This window comes from Elgaria multicarinata, chromosome 23, assembly GCF_023053635.1.
Source record: "Elgaria multicarinata webbii isolate HBS135686 ecotype San Diego chromosome 23, rElgMul1.1.pri, whole genome shotgun sequence".
Taxonomy (NCBI): Eukaryota; Metazoa; Chordata; class Lepidosauria; order Squamata; family Anguidae; genus Elgaria; species Elgaria multicarinata.
Genome location: NC_086193.1, coordinates 6,171,224 through 6,191,673, shown reverse-complemented (window position 1 = coordinate 6,191,673; position 20,450 = coordinate 6,171,224). Strand labels below are relative to the sequence as shown.

The following is a 20,450-nucleotide window of genomic DNA, read 5'->3' as shown; positions in this document are numbered from 1 at the left end:
TTTGGTCACCCCACTTCTAAACTGCCTCTTTTCTGCCATTTTCAGAGAGACAAATCTGAAGTACAGACAAGCTCTCCTGGTGACCCATGAGCAGCTGACCAGCGAGGAGGACTTGGCTGCCTTTGACGGTGAGAGTTCACCACCATCGTTTACCTTTTGATTCTCAAAGGCTTTTCGGGGTGATTGGAACTTTCTGTGACTCTTATTGCCTGCGGCCTTTGAGCATGTTCAGATTGCTTTTGCCGCCACAATTGGCTTGTTTTAGCGTCTTTTTCTTTGCAACTTCTCTGGAGTTTTGCAAACTGTTTTAGATATTTTATAAGGGGAAGTACCTTGAATTCATGCAATATCCCAGGCGAGTGGGTGGGCGGCCAGACCTGCCACCATGGCTCTAGTCTTGAGGGGGGAAGGTGCTGTGTGCCCCCAGTCTGCAGGGGCTTGTCTATACGGCTTGTTTACCCTGACCTAAATGCGCAGATTTGCATTTCAGGACACACAACGCAGCTGTCCGGTCGCCGCAGCGCCGGGTTTTTATCGCGATAATGCGCATATTCGTAGTGGCGATTTACCGCGATTTTTAGATCGAGTTTGCACCGCCTTATGGTTATGTGTTTTTTTGGGGGGGGGGGAGTTAAATCACGTTTTGGCATGTGGGCGGAGCTTTGAGGGTAGGACAATGTGATTGGCCGATTTCCCACCTATCGGCTGCCACGTTCGTTTGCGCACTGTTTTTAGTTTGACTTCTCTGATTCTGCTGCCTCGTTCCTTCCCCCCCCCGCTCCCGGTTTGACTGTATATGAATCTGCGGAGCTCCGCATATAAAATTTATAGTTTTCATCGTCTCTACTCCATAGCATCTAATCTGCGTATGTGCGCATGCGCGCCTTTATAACTGCACTACAAAAAATATATCAAGAAATAAATCGCTGTTGTTGCTGCAGTGTGATACGCTTTAGCTAGATTTGAATCGATGAAAAGTCAGGTTTATATTTAATGAGGAGCAATCCCGTTGTCGTATAGACGGGGGCCAGGTTGCGGGGAATGGAGACCATCTCCCGAGTTGAGCTGACAAGGAGCCAAACCCCAATTCTCATCCCTTCTGTCGGCCCCCCAGGGGAAGTGACGTGCGAAGAGCCCAACTGCCGGTTGCACAGCTTTATCGGCACGCTGGCGTGGCGTGGGGAGAAATTCTCTCTTGACAGCGAGAAGGTCTTGTTGCGCGGCTGCAGGATACGCAACACGGAGGTCTGCTATGGCCTTGTGATCTATGCAGGTGGGTGAGCATGGCCGGGCCTGTGTTTCATCTGTCATGAAAGGGTGGGTGGGTGCAACCTAGGCGCCTCACATGTGGCATGCATTCTAAGGGGACTCTAGGGTGGTGCACCTTGGGGTTATTTTATTTTATAAAAAATACATTAATTTTAGTTCATTTGAGGTTGGAGCCTGCTGTGACCCCTTCAGTTGCTAGGAGAAGACTTCCCTAATCATAGAATTGTAGAATCATAGACTAGTAGAGTTGGAAGGGTCCTCTAAGGCCATCGAGTCCAACCCCCTGCTCAATGCAGGAATCCACCCTAAAGCATCCCTGACAGATGCTTGTCCAGCTGCCTCTTGAAGGCCTCTAGTGTGGGAGAGCCCACAACCTCCCTAGGTCACTGGTTCCATTGTCGTACTGCTCTAGCAGTCAGGACGTTTTTCCTGATGTCCAGCCGGAATCTGGCTTCCTGTTAACTTGAGCCTGTTATTCCGTGTCCTGTACTCTGGGAGGATCGAGAAGAGATCCCGGCCCTCCTCTGTGTGACAACCTTTTAAGTGTTTGAAGAGTGCTATCATGTCTCCACTTGCTTGGGGAGCTGTATTTATTTATTTATTCATTTATTCATTTATTCATTTATTACATTTATATCCCACATTTTTCCTCCAAGGAACCCCAGGCGGTATACATAATCCTCCTCCTCTCCATTTTATCCTTACAACAACCCTGTGAGGTGGGTTGGGCTGAAAGTCTGTGACTGGCCCAAAGTCACCCAGTGGGTTTCCATGGCTGAGTGGGGACTAGAACTCAGATCTCCTAACTGTCTAGAATCATAGAATCATAGAATAGTAGAATTGGAAGGGGCCTCTAAGGCCATCCAGTCCAACCCCCTGCTCAATGCAGGAATCCACCTTAAAGCATCCCTGACAGATGGTTGTCCAGCTGCCTCCTGTCCAGCTGCCTAATCAGCACATTGCTTTGGTGTCCATACAATTTGAAGCTGGGGTGTGTGGAATTGGGATGTCCAGGAGCAGAAAGCCCCCTCACGACTGGCAGGTCCCCTCAGGGGAATAGAAGGGTACACCATGGCAGGGGCATGCCTATGGCTGTCAGAGGGGTAGACACAGTGGCTGCTTTCACCTGGTGAAATTTCCTCTTCATTACAACAGTTAAAGCTGCAGGTGCCCTGCCTTCCTTTAAATCTGGTCACTCTAGTATAGCTCCTGCACCTTTAACTGTGGTTGTGAAGAGGATATTTCACCAGGTTCTCCATATATACAAATGACACCTGCTGAAATTCCCTTTTCTATGCAACTGTTAAAGATGCAGGAGCCCTGTCCTCCTTTTCATATGGTCACCCTAGTAATGTCCCTATATAATAATAGAACGTCATGCTTGTTTTCCTTTCTGGCAGTAGTGTGTGACTCTACCAGGTGCCACTTGCGTGTGCTTTAATCTGTTTTTGCCATGGGTGTGACTCTACCAGCTGTCCAATTGGAGAAGGCTGAGAGTTTGTTTCTTCTGAACGTAGGCTTCTCAAATGTCTCTCATGCAGGTTTTGATTCCAAAATAATGAAAAACTGTGGGAAGATCAAACTGAAGAAAACCAAACTCAGCAATCTTATGGACCGTCTCGTGCTACTGGTAACGGGCTTCTTTAGATTAAGAGGAAATTGTGTTGCTTTACCAGGGCTTTGCTTCCTGCTTCTATTGCACAGTTGTAATGGGCTGCATTACATGGGCAAAGAGGGATGACCGCGTGGTCTATAATGGAAAACCTCCTCTTGCTGCTCATAGCCCTGAATGGGACAGCGCCCTCTACTTCAGCCTGCCAACATTAGGCTGTTGACTATTACCCAGAGGACCTTTTCTTCTGCCGCGCCCAGATTATGGAATGACCGGCCGGGAGAGATTCGTCAACTTAACAGTCTTCCGGAATTTAAGAAAGCCATAAAGACTGATCTCTTCCGGCAGGCCTACCCAGTCGAATTTTAAGATGCCTTTTTAATAATGTGCTGCTTTTAATAATGTGTTAGTTTAAAATGTTTGAATTAGTTATATGTATTTTATGGGGTTTGCATTTGTGTTGTACCCCGCCTCGATCCAGAGGGAGAGGCGGGTTACAAATAAATTATTATTAATATTATTATTATTATTATTATTATTATTATTATTATTATTATTTGCATGACAATGAACTGTAGAAAGCAACTTTTCCTATTTGCAACAATGGACATAGTCCAATAGCCAGAGCAGGATTTATTTACCCAAAGAGTGCAAAAGCTTAGTATATGACATAAGTGTCTCAGAAAATTGAGTCTTACAAAATTCCCGTGGTGGTGGGTTGCGTGATGACATCATCAACATGGCTGCCACGCTATTACGTAGTTGCCACATTTAAACATGCGTAACTTCTCACCCGTTTATGCTACAGCGATGAATTCCCCCCCCCCCCCGAAATGTTTCAAATTTAATGACAAATACTTTTTGTACTTACACGTTTTTGTTAACTCCATTCGTTTTGGAGATAATTTCATTTGAGGGTGTAAAATCAGTGTTCACGTTGGTTACGTGCGACGTTTAACCCTGATTGACTCAAAAACTGTACGACTTTTGAAGGAATGCTCAATTAAAAAAAGCTCTGGAAAATAGCTTTGGAACTGGGGCGTCATCGGTCCGGGATCAGCAACGCCCCTGACAGATGATCTCCGGGCTTTTAGGCAGGGGTCGTTCCCAACCTCTACCTGGAGAGGCAGGCATGAAACTTGGGACTTAGAGGTCCTTCCTTTCCCAAACTGAACTCCACAAATTAAGTCCCTTCCGTTTCTCTCTCTCTCCGTAGATCACCGCGGCTCTCTTCGTGATCTCCTTTGGCCTTGCTGTTGGCTGTGGTCTTTGGGCCGATACGTTTCACCAGGACCACAGCTACCTCTTCGTTTTCTACACCCACTCCAGCGCTGCCACACATGCGTTCTTGGCGTTCTGGGGATTCCTCATCCTCCTCAGCCTCGTGCTTCCGATGTCCATGCTAATCACGTACGTCTCAACCTCTTTTTTTCCTACGGAAATGTGATCAGAGGTGGGGTTTGGCTAGAACACCAGAACGAAGTCCCTCCCCCAGATTGATGGATGAGCGAATCTGTGAATTTCTGCTCCTCCATCTTAGTTTTGCATGTATTCGTTCATGAGTCCATTCTATCCAATTTATTTATTTATTTATATTTATTTATTACACTTATAGAATCATAGAATAGCAGAGTTGGAAGGGGCCTACAAGGCCATCGAGTCCAACCCCCTGCTCAATGCAGGAATCCACCTTAAAGCATCCCTGACAGATGGTTGTCCAGCTGCCTCTTGAAGGCCTCTAGGGTGGGAGAGCCCACAGCCTCCCTAGGTCACTGGTTCCATTGTCATACTGCTCTAACAGTCAGGAAGTTTTTCCCGATGTCCAACCAGAATCCGTCTTCCTGTAACTTAGAATCATAGAATAGTAGAGTTGGAAGGGGCCTCTAAGGCCATCGAGTCCAACCCCCTGCTCAATGCAGGAATCCACCCTAAAGCATCCCTGACAGATGGTTGTCCAGCTGCCTCTTGAAGGCCTCTAGGGTAGGAGAGCCGACAAACTCCCCAGGCAATTGATTCCATTGTCATACTGCTCTAACACTCAGGAAGTTTTTCCTGATGTCCAGCCGGAATCTGGCTCCTGTAACTTGAGTCCATTCTTCCGCATCCTGCACTCTGGGAGGATCGAGAAGAGATCCTGGCCCTCCTCTGTGTGACCACCTTTTAAGTATTTGAAGAGTGCTATCAAGTCTCCCCACAATCTTCTCTTCTCCAGGCTAAACATGCCCAGTTCTTTCAGCCTCTGAATTTGTCCGGGATTTTGATGAAAAATCCGGGAGGGGGAGGGGAAATCCGGATTTTTCCAAAGAGCAGCTCTAATGGGACAACAAAAATGCTTATAACTCCGTCATTTTTTAAGATAAAGACATGAAACTTGGCACGATGGTAGCTCTTAGGAAGGGCTTTAGTTGTACCAAATTTGAAACAGATCCGTTCATCCATTGATTTTTTTAAAAATTGAGGTTTTAAAATTATTATTTTTAAAATCGTCATTTTTAAAGATAAAGAGATGAAACTTCGCACTATGATAGCATTTAGGTAGAGCTTTAGCCACACCAAATTTGAAACACATCTGTTCATCCATTGATTTTTTAGGGATTTTTTAAAAATTGAGGTTTTAAAATTATTATTTTTAAACTGTCATTTTTAAAGATAAAGAGCTGAAAGTTGGCACCATGATAGATTTTAGGTAGAGCTCTAGCCATACCAAATTTGAAACAGATCTGTTCATCCATTGATTTTTAGGAATTTTTTAAAATTTGAGGATTTTTTTTAAATGTTATTTTTAAAGATAAAGAGATAAAACTTGGCACCATGATTGCTCTTAACAAGGACTTTAGCTATGCCAAGTTTGAAACAGATCTGTCCATCCATTGAGTTTTAGGATTTTTAAAAAAAGTTTGAGGTTTTAAAATTATTTTTTAAAAATGACATTTTTAAAGATAAAGGGCAGAAAGTTGGCACCATGATAGCTCTTAAGGAGAGATTTAGCCATGCCAAGTTTGAATCAGATCTGTTCATCCATTTTTTTTTAGGATTTTTTTTAAAAGTTCAAAGTTTTAAAATTATTGTGTTTTAAAACTGCTAGAGCCATATCCTTCAAACTGAGGTTGTCAAACCTCCTCTTTGGGGTGTTGCACGTTGAGCAGTTTCAGCCCTTGGCATTAAGGGGATCTCCAGTCTTTAGGTAAGAAGTCTTGGGCAAGCAAGGCACCTTTCCTGTTGCAGATTTGGTGGGCAGTCGGGTACCTGGAGCTCAGCAGAGGCTAGGCATCCACAAATCAAAATAACATTGAATCTCTCACTTATTCTTTATTTCAGTGATTTTAACATTAAGATGTTATGAAGAACAGATTTGTCTTAAATGCGTGCTGTAAAATCAGACATGTGACCAAGGCTATGTTCGGGTGGGCACGCCCCGTTGGTACTGGACACGCCCCCTTGGGGGCGACCATGTTGTTCTCCTTTTTGGTTTCCAAAATATGGTCACCCTATTCAAGAGGCAGCTGGACAACCATCTGTCAGGGATGCTTTAAGGTGGATTCCTGCATTGAGCAGGGGGTTGGACTCAATGGCCTTGTAGGCCCCTTCCAACTCTACTATTCTACGATTCTGTTATTGTTATTGGCGAACTCTTTTTTTGCTTGACCTGGGACTTCTAGCATCCAAAGCATGTGCCTTTGTTGTTTGTGGCCTTCTGGAACCCTTCCAGAGCCTGAGTGGTTTAATTGGACAAAGGGGGTTTCTAAAGTCACCTTTGCTTCTGTGATCATGGCTGCCTTCCCTCCTCAAGGTTGGAGTTCATCTACCTGGTCAACAGCCGTTTCATTAACTGGGACGTGGAAATGTATTACGCAGCGAAAGACACTCCAGCCAAAGCCCGGAGTACGAGTCTCAATGACCAGTTGGGGCAGATAGAATACGTCTTCTCAGACAAGACGGGCACCTTGACGCAGAACATCATGACCTTCAAGAAGTGTTGCATCAATGGGACCATCTACGGTAATGTCGGCTTGCCAAACCTGGGCTGGGGTTTTGGCAACTGAGTTGGAAATTTTAGAATTTCAAGGCGTTCCAATGTCAACAGAGACCCTCTTAACCACATTTTTAATCTTGTTAGTAAGAGCGTGACGGTTTATTTATTGTTCTATTACATTTATATCCTGCCCTTTCTTTAAGGACCTGAAAACAATGCACTTGGTTTACCTCCTCACCCCATCTTATCCTTATAACAACCCTGTGACGTGAATTAGACTGACACGGAGAGAGAGAGAGAGAGTTAGTTGCCCAAGTGAGCCTCATGGGGGATTGAACCCAGGTCTCATAGAACCATAACATTTGAGAGTTGGCAAGATCTTGAGAGTCATCTAGTCCAGCCGCTTGCTCAACCTCCTCTGGACACGTCCTAGTTCAGGGGTGTTTGAAGCTTTTTCAGCCCAATGAGAACATGAGAACGTAAGTGCCCTGCTGGATCAGACCAAGGCTCCATCTAGTCCAGCACTCTGTTCACACAGTGGCCAGGGATGAACAAGCAGGACACGGTGCAACAGCACCCTCCCACCCATGTTCCCCATCAACCGGTGCACACAGGCTTCTTGCCTCGAATACTGGAGATAGCACACAACCATCAGGGCTAGTAGCCATGGACAGCCTTCGCCTCCAGGAATTTATCCAACCCCCTTTTCAAGCCATCCAGTTTGGTGGCCATCACTACATCTTGTGGCAGTGAGTTCCATCATTTAACTCTGCGCTGTGTGAAGAAGTCCTTCCTTTTATTTGTCCTGGCTCTCCCACCCATCAGCTTCATGGGATGACCCCGTTGGGTTCTAGTATTTTGAGAGAGGGAGGAAAATGTCTCCCTGTCCACATTCTCCATACCATGGATAATTTTGTACACCTCTATCATGTCTCCCCTCAGCCTCCTTTACTCCAAGTGAAACAATCCCAGTTGTTGCAACCTTCCCTCACAGGGGAGATGCTCCAGCCCCTTCATCACCTTACCAGCAGGGCCTTCCCTGTGGTGGCACCCACCTTATGGAGTATCCTCTCCTGGTATTAGGGAAGTCAATGATTATTAGGGAATCCCTCTCCACATTCTCCACACCAGGCATACCAGTTCTTGGGAGGGGAGGGGTCACATTCAAGTGGTGGGCGGGGCCAGGAGGCAAAGGGGCGAGGCCAAAAATACTAACCTATTTGATCTTCACGCTCTTACTGCTAGTAACTAAGCCTTAAGAGAGGCGTTTCAATATTTTAGAATGGGGGAAAACCCACCAAATGATTGGCAGTTGGAGGAAAGGGGGAGGGGCCAGGGGCGTGTAACTGAGGAACCCCAGGAAAGCAGGATTTGGCCAACGTCTGGAGGTTCTGCACCCTGGCTCTGCTTTGCCAATGTCTTCCCCAGTCCTAGCTAAACATTCAGAAAATGCACTGCTCTAACAGTCAGGAAGTTTTTCCTGGACATCAGGAAAAACATCCTGACTGTTAGAGAAGTACGGCAATGAAACCAGTGACCTAGGGAGGCGGTGGGCTCTCCCACACTAGAGGCCTTCAGGAGGCAGCTGGTCAACCATCTGTCAGGGATGCTTTAAGGTGGATTCCTGCGTTGGACTCGATGGCCTTAGAGGCTCCTTCCAACTCTACTATTTTATGATTCTATACCAACCCCTCCCTCCCTAGTTCCCTTGAGATGAATTGGACTACAACTCCCAGCGTGCTGTGAGTTGTAGTCCAGCACATGTCGGACGCCAGGTTTGGGTAGGCTGCTTTCAACCTTGCCCCACACTGCAGAAATCTACGCTTCTGGCAGGGTCCATTTGTCCTGATGTGGCAATGGAACTCGTACGACTGAATGCTCCATCCTGTGTGCTCCATCCGCCATCCAGAACGCTCCATCCTCCATCCTGGCTTGCACATCAGCTGCCCACTATTAGGAGTTAAGCCTCATGCTCAAGGTTTTGAGTGTTAGATACCCAACTGGGCCATTTCCAGCCTTTCCTAGTAATCAGGGTGACTTGGACTGAGTATGTATCACTTGTTAGCTTTCTTGATAGTCTGAGAGTACCGCAGCGAAGAAAACCAATGGGTGAAACATCAAAAGGGCAACTCAAATGATGAAGGGGCTGGAGTATCTCTCCTGTGAGGGAAAGTTACATCAGCTGGGGTTGTTTCGCTTGGAGAAGAGGAGGCTGAGGGGAGACATGATAGAGGTGGACAAAATGATGCATGGAATGGAGAATGTGGACAGAGAGACATTTTTCTCCTTCTCTCATAACGCTAGAACCAAGGGGTCACCCCATGAAGCTGATTGGTGGGAGATTCAGGACAAAGAAAAGGAAGTCCTTCTTCACACAGCGCAGAGTTAAATTATGGAACTCACTACCACAAGATGTCGTGATGGCCACCCATTTGGATGGCTTCAAAAGGGGGTTGGATAAATTCCTGGAGGAGAAGACTAGCCCTGATGGTTGTGTGCTATCTCCAGTATTCGAGGCAGTAAGCCTGTGTGCACCTGTTGCTGGGGAACATGGGCGGGAGGGTAGTGTTGCACCATGTCCTGCTTGTTCATCCCTGGTCAATGGCTGGTTGGCCCCTGTGTGAACAGAGTGCTGGACTAGATGGACCCTTGGTCTGATCCAGCATCAGGGCACTTCTGATGTTCTTAATTTATGTTGTCGGTTTTCTTTTGCTTTCATATGACTTCAGTCTGCTTCACTTCCAAAAACGTTGTCCTTAAAACTGTTTTCTCCCCTTTGATAATATTTACAGGTTCAGATAAGAGCACCAAAGACAACTTGACGGTACGTCACCTATTTCTGCTGTAGATTACATGGGCTCTTTAAGACACTGTGGTGATGAGAGGGGGCGGAGCATGAGAGACCAGGTGACCCTGCCTGGCCAGTATAAAGGCGACAGGGCGGTCCTCTCTTGCACTGTGTTTGTGCAGTGGAACGGATCTGCCTAGTAAGGTCTTGACCAAGGGTTTATATGCTTACACTTATGGGTGCAGAGGCATTGATTTAAATAGCAGGGACTGCATTGCAGATCTCTGGTGAAAACTGTGTGATTTATCAGAGACAGTTTACAATCCATTTCCAGGCCTGATTCAAAATGCTGGTTTTAACCTTTAAAGCCCTAAATGGCTTCGAGTCAGGCTAGCCTAAGGATAACCTCTTTCCATATTTATTTATTTATTTATTTATTTATTTATTACATTTATATACCGCCCCATAGCCGAAGCTCTCTGGGCGGTTTACAAAGGTTAAAAAACAGTGAGCGTTAAAAACACATATACAAAAATTGAATACCAACAAAAGCATAAAGAACAACAATATCTATTTAAACCAATTTACTTGTCTTAGATAGGGTGGCCCTATGGAAAGGAGGACAGGGCTCCTGTATCTTTCACAGTTGCATAGAAAAGGGAATTTCTGCAGGTGTCATTTGTATCTATGGAGAACCTGGTGAAATTCCCTCTTCATCACAACAGTGAAAGCTGCAGGAGCCCTGCCCTCTTTTAAATCCGGTCACTCTAGTATAGCTCCTGTGCCTTTAACTGTTGTGATGAAGAGGGGATTTCACCAGGTGCTGCATGCATACAAATGACACCTGCTGAAATTCCCTTTTCTATGCAACTGTTAAAGATACAGGAGCCCGGTCCTCCTTTTCATAGGGTCACCCTATCTTAGATAAACTTTACTAAGGAGAGGTCCTTTTCAGTGGTGGCACTGAAAATTCCCTCCTCAGAGAAGCTTGCCTGGCGCCTACATTGCACACTTTTCTGTACCAGATTAAGACCTTTTTATTCTCCCACACCTTTTAGTTTTTCCTGTGTTTTTTTCCCCAAGTTATTATGCTTTTCAGATCTTTGCACTGCTGTTAGCTTTACTTTGGTTTTATTCTGTGGCTATTTTAATATTACTTTCCCCCCTCTTTTTCGGTTATATTTTATTATGTTCTTATATTTTAGGGGTTTTTCGTAAACTTCCCAGAGTTCACGAAAAAGTGGCTCTTCAAGTGTTACACATTTACAGTTGCAAAAATATTTGATCAAAGAGTGTAGCCCAGGAAAGGAGTTTGCTGCTATTATAATAATAATAATAATAATAATAATAATAATAATAATTTACATTTATATACCGCCCCATAGCCGAAGCTCTCTGGGCAGTTTACAGAAGTTATTTATTTATTTATTTATTACATTTTTATACCGCCCAATAGCCGAAGCTCTCTGGGCGGTTCACCAACAGTGAACCTTAAAAAGAAATATACAAAGTTTAAAACCATAAAAAACAAACAAAAAACAGACAATATCCATGTAAAAACAACTATTCTGGGGTCAGTTAAAAAACTCAGCATATGCTGTTAAATGCGTGGGAGAAGAGAAAAGTCCTGACCTGGCGCTGAAAAGATAACCATGTTGGCACCAGGCGGGCCTCATCGGGGAGATCATTCCATAATTGGGGGGCCACCACTGAAAAGGCCCTCTCCCTGGTTGCCATTCTCTGAGCTTCCCTGCTAACTCAGGGGAAAGCTTAGGGGATGGAAATCAATGTAGGAATAGAGAATAAATTGCCCCAACTATACAAACACACACACACACACAGAGAGAGAGAGAGAGAGAGAGAGAGAGAGAGAGAGAGAGTTCAAAATATACAACTTCTGAGAAATGGATGGGTGAAATATTGGACAGTTCCATCTCCCGTGCTTGCATTTTCTACCAGGATGCTTTTTGGGAATGGAACAAATACCTCGACAGGAAACTAGAGTTTTACGATCCATTGCTCCTGGATACCATCCAAAAAAACGACGACCCTGTGGTGCGGGAGTTCCTGCGCCTGCTGGCCCTCTGCCACACAGTTATGGTGGAGGAGAAAGAGAGTAAGTTTGTCTCTAACTTATGTCACCACAACTTCTCAGGAGCTGGCTGTGAATGAAGCTAGAATGTTTGTAGGGCCAGGGCGGGTGGAGAGCGGGGCGGGGCGGATAAGACCCAGAGAATAGATGCTATATTTTTGCAAGCATATTTGAGTTCAGAGAATTCCCTGCCCTGCCTCCACCGCCTTACCCCTGCCAAAACAAAATCTTGTTAGCACTCTTCAAATACTTAAAAGGTTGTCACACAGAGGAGGGCCAGGATCTCTTCTCGATCCTCCCAGAGTGCAGGACACGGGATCATGGGCTCAGGTGACAGGAAGCCAGATTCCAGCTGGACATCAGGAAAAATGTCCTGACTGTTAGAGCAGTACGACAATGGAACCAGTGACCTAGGGAGGGTGTGGGAGAGCCCACACTTGAGGCCTTCAAGAGGCAGCTGGACCACCATCTGTCAAGGATGCTTTAGGGTGGATTCCTGCATTGAGCAGGGGGTTGGGCTTGATGGCCTTAGAGGCCCCTTCCAACTCTACCATTCTATGATTCTATTATTCTATACTCACCTCCAGGACAGCGAGTGAGTCAGCTGCCTGTGGGGTGAGCCTTATTAGCTTTTGTGGTGAGAAGCAACACCGCATAATCAAAGAAGAGTCTCCCATCTTGCTCTTCTTCCCACGGCGTGGCTTGTCTTTGAGGCGTTTTTTCGTTTAATTTCCGAAGCAGCAGTTATTGTGAAACAGGATTATACACGTACCAAGTTTTTCAGGTTTATTCAGCCGTCGCGAATCGTGTGCTATGAGGAGGAATTCCTACTAATCTGCCTTGCACCACTGCCGTGGCGGGGAACAACAGGAACCATTAAATACATAAAATACTGATTTAAAACATAGGGCTTTACACCAAGCCGGATATTCCACTATTGAGAGCGGTATATAAGAGGCAGGAGCCACATGACTGCTTTATAGCAGCATTGAAGTGCTCTGTCAACTCTAGGCGCCCATGGACACAGACCATATACCGCTTTCATTCTGCTATATCCTGCTTGGTGTGGTTCCAGCCTTTTATATACTGCTTTCATAGTGGAATATCCGGCTTGGTGTAGATGAGCCGATAGTATACACTGTTAAAAACATCGTAAAAAATCTTAAAAGCATCCTAAAATTCCACTGGTTATATTGCGTTCAGAGAGTGTGTATTAGGCCAAGAACCACCCTAGGGCCATGTTTTGCAGAGAAGCAACTGGATGCTATTCTGTCGGGGTGGAGAGCCTCAGGCCTGGCAGCCAGGGATGGTCCTCCTGGAGTAGGGTGACCCTATGAAAAGGAGGACAGGGCTCCTGTATCTTTAACTGTAGGATGACCCTATGAAAAGGAGGACAGGGCTCCTGTATCTTTAATTGTAGGATGACCCTACGAAAAGGAGGACAGGGCTCCTGTATCTTTAATTGTAGGATGACCCTACGAAAAGGAGGACAGGGTTCCTGTATCTTTAATTGTAGGATGACCCTATGAAAAAGAGGACAGGGCTCCTGGATCTTTAACTGTAGGATGACCCTATGAAAAGGAGGACAGGGCTCCTGTATCTTTAATTGTAGGATGACCCTACGAAAAGGAGGACAGGGCTCCTGTATCTTTAATTGTAGGATGACCCTATGAAAAGGAGGACAGGGCTCCTGTATCTTTAATTGTAGGATGACCCTACGAAAAGGAGGACAGGGCTCCTGTATCTTTAATTGTAGGATGACCCTATGAAAAAGAGGACAGGGCTCCTGGATCTTTAACAGTTGCATAGAAAAGGGGATTTCAGCAGGTGTCATTTGTATATATGGAGAACCTGGTGAAATTCTCCATATATACAAATGAGCTCTGACTATTGGGCGGTATAGAAATGTAATAAATAAATAAATAAATAAATAAATAAATTCCTTCTTCATCACAACAGTTAAAGGTGCAGGAGCTATACTAGAGTGACCAGATTTAAAAGAGGGCAGCTTTAACGGTTGTGATGAAGAGGAAATTTCACCAGGTTCTCCATATATACAAATGACATCTGCTGAAATTTCCTTTTCAATGCAACTGTTAAAGATACAGGAGCCCTGTCCTCCTTTTCATAGGGTCACCCTATCCTGGAGTACAGGTCCTGTCCCCTGGGGTTCCCAAGGGGAATAGGCCTTCTCCTCCTCCTCCTGTCCCCACCACCTTTCCTTCAGCCATTCAGTCATCTGTGGACAACTACGGTTTTTTTGCCGTTCTAAGTTACCCGGGGTATTCAGAACCTTCTAAGTTTTAGAAGTAATGTCATTCAGCTTGGTAATAAATCACCATACAGGAGTAATGAAAGACTTGACAGTGGGCATTCAGAATCATGAGGACTAGCATACCTCTTGGTGAAACCCATCTCCCTGAAGAAATGGTGGCTTGCTGTTGTTTTAACTTCTCTAGGGTGACCATATGAAAAGGAGGACGGGGCTCCTGTATCTTTAATAGTTGTATTGAAAAGGGAATTTCAGCAGGTGTCATTTGTATATATGGGGAACCTGGTGAAATTCCCTCTTCATCACAACAGTTAAAGCTGCAGGAGCTATACTAGAGTGACCGGATTTAAAAGAGGGCAGCTTTAACTGTTGTGATGAAGAGGGGATTTCACCAGGTTCTCCATATATACAAATGACACCTGCTGAAATTCCCTTTTTCAATACAACTGTTAAAGACACAGGAGTCCTGTCCTTCTTTTCATAGGATCACCCTAACATCTCTGATGTCCCGAGTAGTTCTGTTATATTTACCTGCCCAGGCCAACACTCTTAAACACTGGATGGAGCCCAGAAAGGCCTGATACTGGATATGGAGGGATTAAGAATCTTTTTTTGAAATTGGAATGAACCCAAGGAAAGTTTATCCTTCCTCCTTCATTCGAATCCCTTTGAGTGTGCCATTAAGCTATGACAAAGCAATTCAGGGCACGTCCCTGATTTAAGAATGATCTTAATTCTAGAAATGATATCCTACAGATTATGTTGTTTGGGATAAAGTAGTGCAGGTTTCCATGACAAAATCTGAGTGCATATATGCCTACTTTGCCTTTGTAAACACAAATCCGTTGGTGTTTATGTCACGCACTGCTTTTCTAACATTAGGCACAAAGTTCAGCAGAAACTCTGAAAGCAAAGTCTCCCGTTCTTCCAAACTCCAAAGGCAACTAAATGCTCGAGTGTGAGGAACCTCTGCTGTAGCTTTGTCAGTGGCAATCAGCCACGGTTGGAAACCACACATGTCGCTTGAAAGCACATCTTGGTTTGGCATGGGAAGTGATATAAGGAGTAAAATAAGTGTACAGCTCATGATTTGTGAGCTCCGTAGAAATACCAAAAGCCTGTTGTGTGGGCCCCATTCAGGGGCTCTGCTTCTGCACCCTGCTTCTGCACCCTGCTTCTGCACCCTGCACGCTGGTGATGGCATGAAGCAGCAAGGCCAATTATAGAATCATAGAATAGCAGAGTTGGAAGGGGCCTATAAGGCCATCAAGTCCAACCCCTTGCTCAATGCAGGAATCCACCCTAAAGCATCCCTGACAGGTGGTTGTCCAGCTGCCTCTTGAAGGCCTCTAGTGTGGGCTTCACACCACCTCCCTAGGTAACTGGTTCCATTGTCGTGCTGCTCTAACAGTCAGGAAGTTTTTCCTGATGTCCAGCCGGAATCTGATTTCCTGTCACTTGAGCCCCTTATTCCGTGTCCTGCACTCTGGGAGGATCGAGAAGAGATCCTGGCCCTCCTCTGTGTGACAACCTCTCAAGTCCTTGAAGAGTGCCATCATGTCTCCCCTCAATCTTCTCTTCTCCAGGCTAAACATGCCCAGTTCTTTCAGTCTCTCTTCATAGGGCTTTGTTTCCAGACCCCTGATCACCCTCGTTGCCCTCCTCTGAACACGCTCCAGCTTGTCTGCATCCTTTTTGAAGTGTGGTGCCCAGAACTGGATGAAATACTCAAGATGAGGCTTAACCAGGGCCGAATAGAGAGGATCCAGTACCTCACATGATTTGGAAGCTATTACGGTTGTTGGTTGAAGGAGGAGGCTAAAGTTGCTTCTTCCCCTCAGCTGCTGGCAGATTCCACGTTGCTAACGGCAGCGTGGAAGCAGTTACCTCCCCCCAGTTTGAGAAGGTACCATTGATTAGCACCCTTTGAGTCTGATTCTGTAGCCAACTGTGGATCCACCTGGTAGTTGTTCCACCAAGCCCACTTTTAGCTAGTTTGCTGATCAGAATATCATGGGGCACTTTGTCAAAAGCTTTGCTGAAGTCAAGATATATTACGTCCACTGCATTCCCACAGTCCACAAGGAAGGTTACCCGAACAAGAAATGAGATCAGATTCGTCTGGCAGGGTTTGTTCTTGACAAATCCATGCTGGCTTCTTTGTAATCAAGGTGCTTACAGATTAACTTCTTTGTAATCTGCCCCAGAATTTTCCCAGGGATGGATGTCAGACTAACTGATCTGTAGTTCCCAGGTGCCTCCTTTTTGCCCTTTTGGAAGATAGGGACAACATTAGCCCTCCTCCAGTCGTCTGGAACTTCACCCTGCAAAGACTGTGGTTCTGAGAGTTCTTCTGCCAGCTCTTATCATAGAATCATAGAATCATAGAATAGCAGAGTTGGAAGGGTCCTACAAGGCCATCGAGTCCAACCCCCTGCTCAATGCAGGAATCCACCCTAAAGCATCCCTGACAGATGGTTGTCCAGCTGCCTCTTGAATGCCTCTAGTGTGGGAGAGCCCACAACCTCCCTAGGTAGCTGATTCCACCGTCGCACTGCTCTAACAGTCAGGAAGTTTTTCCTGATGTCCAGCTGGAATCTGGCTTCCTTTAACTTGAGCCCGTTATTCCGTGTCCTGCACTCTGGGAGGATCGAGAAGAGATCCTGGCCCTCCTCTGTGTGACAACCTTTTAAGTATTTGAAGAGTGCTCTCATGTCTCCCCTCCATCTTCTCTTCTCCAGGCTAAACATGCCCAGTTCTTTGAGTCTCTCTTCATAAGGCTTTGTTTCTAGACCCCTGATCATCCTGGACGTCGACTATGTCCTGCTTTGATTGCGGTTCTTCCTCCCCCTCTTGGCGACGTATTTTGCCCCTCGGAAAGTACGATTCTTCATGAACTCCGAAAGGCCACTGGGGGCGCGGAAGGAAGACGAGGAGCAGGGCTTCCCTCGGCAGCCCCCAACGAGCGCCTCGGAGCCCGGAGCCCGGCCCAACTCTTCACACATTGGAATAGAGTGGTGGCGTGGAGGCTGGTGTAATGGAGCTCAACAACAACAATTGTTGTAGATCACAAGCTGAATATGAGCCAACAGTGCAATATGGCTGCAAGAAAGGCAAATGCTATTTTGGGCTGCATTCATAGAAGTAGAGCTTCCAAATTGTGTAAGGTCCTGATTCCTCTCTATTCGCCCCTGGTTAGGCCTCATCTAGAATATTGCCTCCAGTTCTGGGCTCCACAATTCAAGAAGGATGCAGACAAGCTGGAGCGTGTTCAGAGGAGGGCAGCCAGGGTGATCAGGGGTCTGGAAACAAAGCCCTATGAAGAGAGACTGAAAGAACTGGGCATGTTTAGCTTGGAGAAGAGAAGATTGAGGGGAGACATGTTGGCACTTTTCAAATACTTGAAAAGTTCTCCCACAGAGGAGGGCCAGGATCTCTTCTCAATCCTCCCAGTGTGCAGGACACGGAATAATGGGCTCAAGTTAAAGGAAGTCAGATGTTAGCTGGACATCAGGAAAAGCTTCCTGACTGTTAGAGCAGTACGACAATGGAACCAGTGACCTAGGGAAGTTGTGGGCTCTCCCACACTAGAGGCCTTCAAGAGGCAGCTAGACAAGCATCTGTCAGGGATTCTTTAGGGTGGATTCCTGCATTGAGCAGGGGGTTGGACTCGATGGCCTTATAGGCCCCTTCCAACTCTACTATTCTATGATTCTATACATCCGAGATTTTGAAAGCTCTCTGGCAAATTTGGAAAGTCAGGGTACATAGGTACATAGCATAAAAAATTCAATCCTGGCCCAAACATTTGGGGACAATCCTAGTAATGGCCCCTAAATATTTCTCTCTCCTAGGTCAGCTGGTTTATCAGGCAGCTTCCCCAGATGAAGAAGCCCTGGTGACAGCAGCCAGGAACCTGGGGTACGTCTTTCTCTCCCGGTCCCAAGATACGATAACCATTAGTGAGCTAGGTGTGGAGAGGACGTACAAGGTGCTGGCCTTGCTGGACTTTAACAGCGTGCGCAAACGGATGTCAATTCTGGGTGAGTATTTGTGGATACTTCTGGAAGTCTGTGTTTTGAGCCCCAGAATTGTTTTTCTCATGGACATTTGTGCGAATGTTATATTAAATCTAAGGTGACCAAATGAAAAGGAGGACAGGGCTCCTGTATTTTTAACAGTGTGGTGTAGTGGTTAGAGTGTTGGACTGGGAGTCGGGAGATCTGGGTTCTAGTCCCTACTCGGCCACGGAAACCCACCGGGTGACTTTGGGCCAGTCACAGACTCTCAGCCCGACCCACCTCACAGGGTTGTTGTTGTGAGAATAACATGGAATGGAGGAGGAGGATTATGTACGCCGCCTTGGGTTCATTGGAGGGAAAAAAAGGCAGGATATAGATGCAATAATAATTAAATAAATAAATAAATAAATAAAGGAATGTCCATGAAGAGGGTTTGGCTGGCTGGCACCCTGAAAAGAAACACTCCACGTTGCAACACTTTGAGCACCGTCAGACGAGCATTTTATCACACACTCGTTACTTAGGGGGACCCTATGAAAAGGAGGACAGGGCTCCTGTATCCTTAATTGTGGGATGACCCTATGAAAAGGAGGACAGGGCTCCTGTATCCTTAATTGTAGGATGATCCTATGAAAAGGAGGACAGGGCTCCTGTATCCTTAATTGTAGGATGACCCTATGAAAAGGAGGACAGGGCTCCTGTATCTTTAATTGTAGGATGACCCTATGAAAAGGAGGACAGGGCTCCTGTATCTTTAATAGTAGGGTGACCCTATGAAAAGGAGGACAGGGCTCCTGTATCTTTAATAGTAGGGTGACCCTATGAAAAGGAGGACAGGGCTCCTGTATCCTTAATTGTAGGATGACCCTATGAAAAGGAGGACAGGGATCCTGTATCTTTAATTGTAGGATGACCCTATGAAAAGGAGGACAGGGCTCCTGTATCTTTAATTGTAGGATGACCCTATGAAAAGGAGGACAGGGCTCCTGTCTCTTTAACAGTTGCATGGAAAAGGGAATTTCAGCAGGTGTCCTTTGTATATATGGAGAACCTGGTGAAATTCCCTCTTCATCACAACAGTTAAAGCTGCAGGAGCTATATTAGAGTGACAAGATTTAAACGAGGGCAGGGCTCCTTCAGCTTTACCTGTTGTGGTGAAGAGGGAATTTCACCAGGTTCTTCATATATGTACAAATGACAGCTGCTGAAATTCCCTTTTCTATGCAACTGTTAAAGATACAGGAGCCCTGTCCTCCTTTTCATATGGAGGATTCCTGCATTGAGCAGGGGGTTGGACTCGATGGCCTTGTAGGTCCCTTCCAAATCTGCTATTCTATGATTCTATGATATATATACATATAAGTGGCATGTAGCATGTGAGTAAATAATGCTGACAACAAAGTACATTGAAACCAATTATACAATAAGTTTGGTAGTCATTCAGTAACAAAAAAACAGTTTTGTAACATAGGACAATTCAATAACAACAGTTTTGCAGTGTGTAATTGTTCGTGAAGACAGGACACCCTGGAGAAGAGGCTGATGCTAGGGAAAGTGGAAGGCAAAAGGAAGAGGGGCCGACCAAGGCAAGATGGATGTATGATATTCTGGAGGTGACAGACTTGACCTTGGGGGAGCTGGGGGTGGCGACAGCCGACAGAAAGCTCTGGTGTGGGCTGGTCTTTGAAGTCACGAAGAGTCGGAAATGACTGAACAAATAAACAACAAAATCGTTCAATAACAAAACAATTTTGCAGCGTGAAAAATTCAATAACAACAGGAGTCCGGTACATTAACCTGTTTCGCCAGGGACTGCTTCCTCAGGAACACGCTATAGAACATAAATATATATATATAAAATAACCATATTATATACATATACTGAATGGTTACCAAATATTGTATGATCGGTTTCAATGTACTTTATTGTCAGCGTTATTTACGCACATGCTACACGCCACTTACATGGATATATATGCACTTACAGATTTGTGAAATAGAATTTGGGGCAGTGTAATGTAACTTGCCAATGAGAACAAGATTTAAACAGTTTCTGTGACTATTTGTTTTTCGTGCTTGTGGTTGGAGGGTGTTTACCCCAACTTCAAATGAGCCTGCAAACGTTAATAGCCTGCAATAAATAAATAAACGAAAACAGGCTCGTCTGCTAGGAAATTGCAGGGGAGGGTTGGAGAGCCGGGGGCGGCATTCGTTGCTGAACGCAAACACACGCAGGGAGGCACTGTTGCCCTCATGCACTCCTCCCCCATGGGGGCATCTGGTTGGCCGCTCTATGAGCAGAGGGTGCTGTCTGATCCTAGCATGGCTCGTCTGATGTTCTTATCAACACCGGGCACTTTTCGGGAGCTGAGAGGGCTGTCCTGGGGCCCTCCTTTAATTTTACCTTTTTAAAATTTTAATG

General features: G+C 45.6%; 1 protein-coding gene across 1 annotated transcript in view; it reads left to right on the top strand.

Annotated features, from left to right (window-relative positions):
• The window catches only part of ATP8B3 (ATPase phospholipid transporting 8B3), a 55,913-nt gene that overhangs the window by 15,985 nt on the left and 19,478 nt on the right, over positions 1-20,450 (top strand). The window contains exons 8-17 of the mRNA XM_063147325.1: positions 46-128; positions 1,115-1,273; positions 2,811-2,899; positions 4,098-4,291; positions 6,672-6,885; positions 7,414-7,419; positions 8,433-8,453; positions 11,602-11,758; positions 12,322-12,333; positions 17,861-18,049. Coding sequence (XP_063003395.1) covers positions 46-128; positions 1,115-1,273; positions 2,811-2,899; positions 4,098-4,291; positions 6,672-6,885; positions 7,414-7,419; positions 8,433-8,453; positions 11,602-11,758; positions 12,322-12,333; positions 17,861-18,049 — 1,124 coding nt within the window. The remainder of the gene's footprint in view (positions 1-45; positions 129-1,114; positions 1,274-2,810; positions 2,900-4,097; positions 4,292-6,671; positions 6,886-7,413; positions 7,420-8,432; positions 8,454-11,601; positions 11,759-12,321; positions 12,334-17,860; positions 18,050-20,450) is intronic.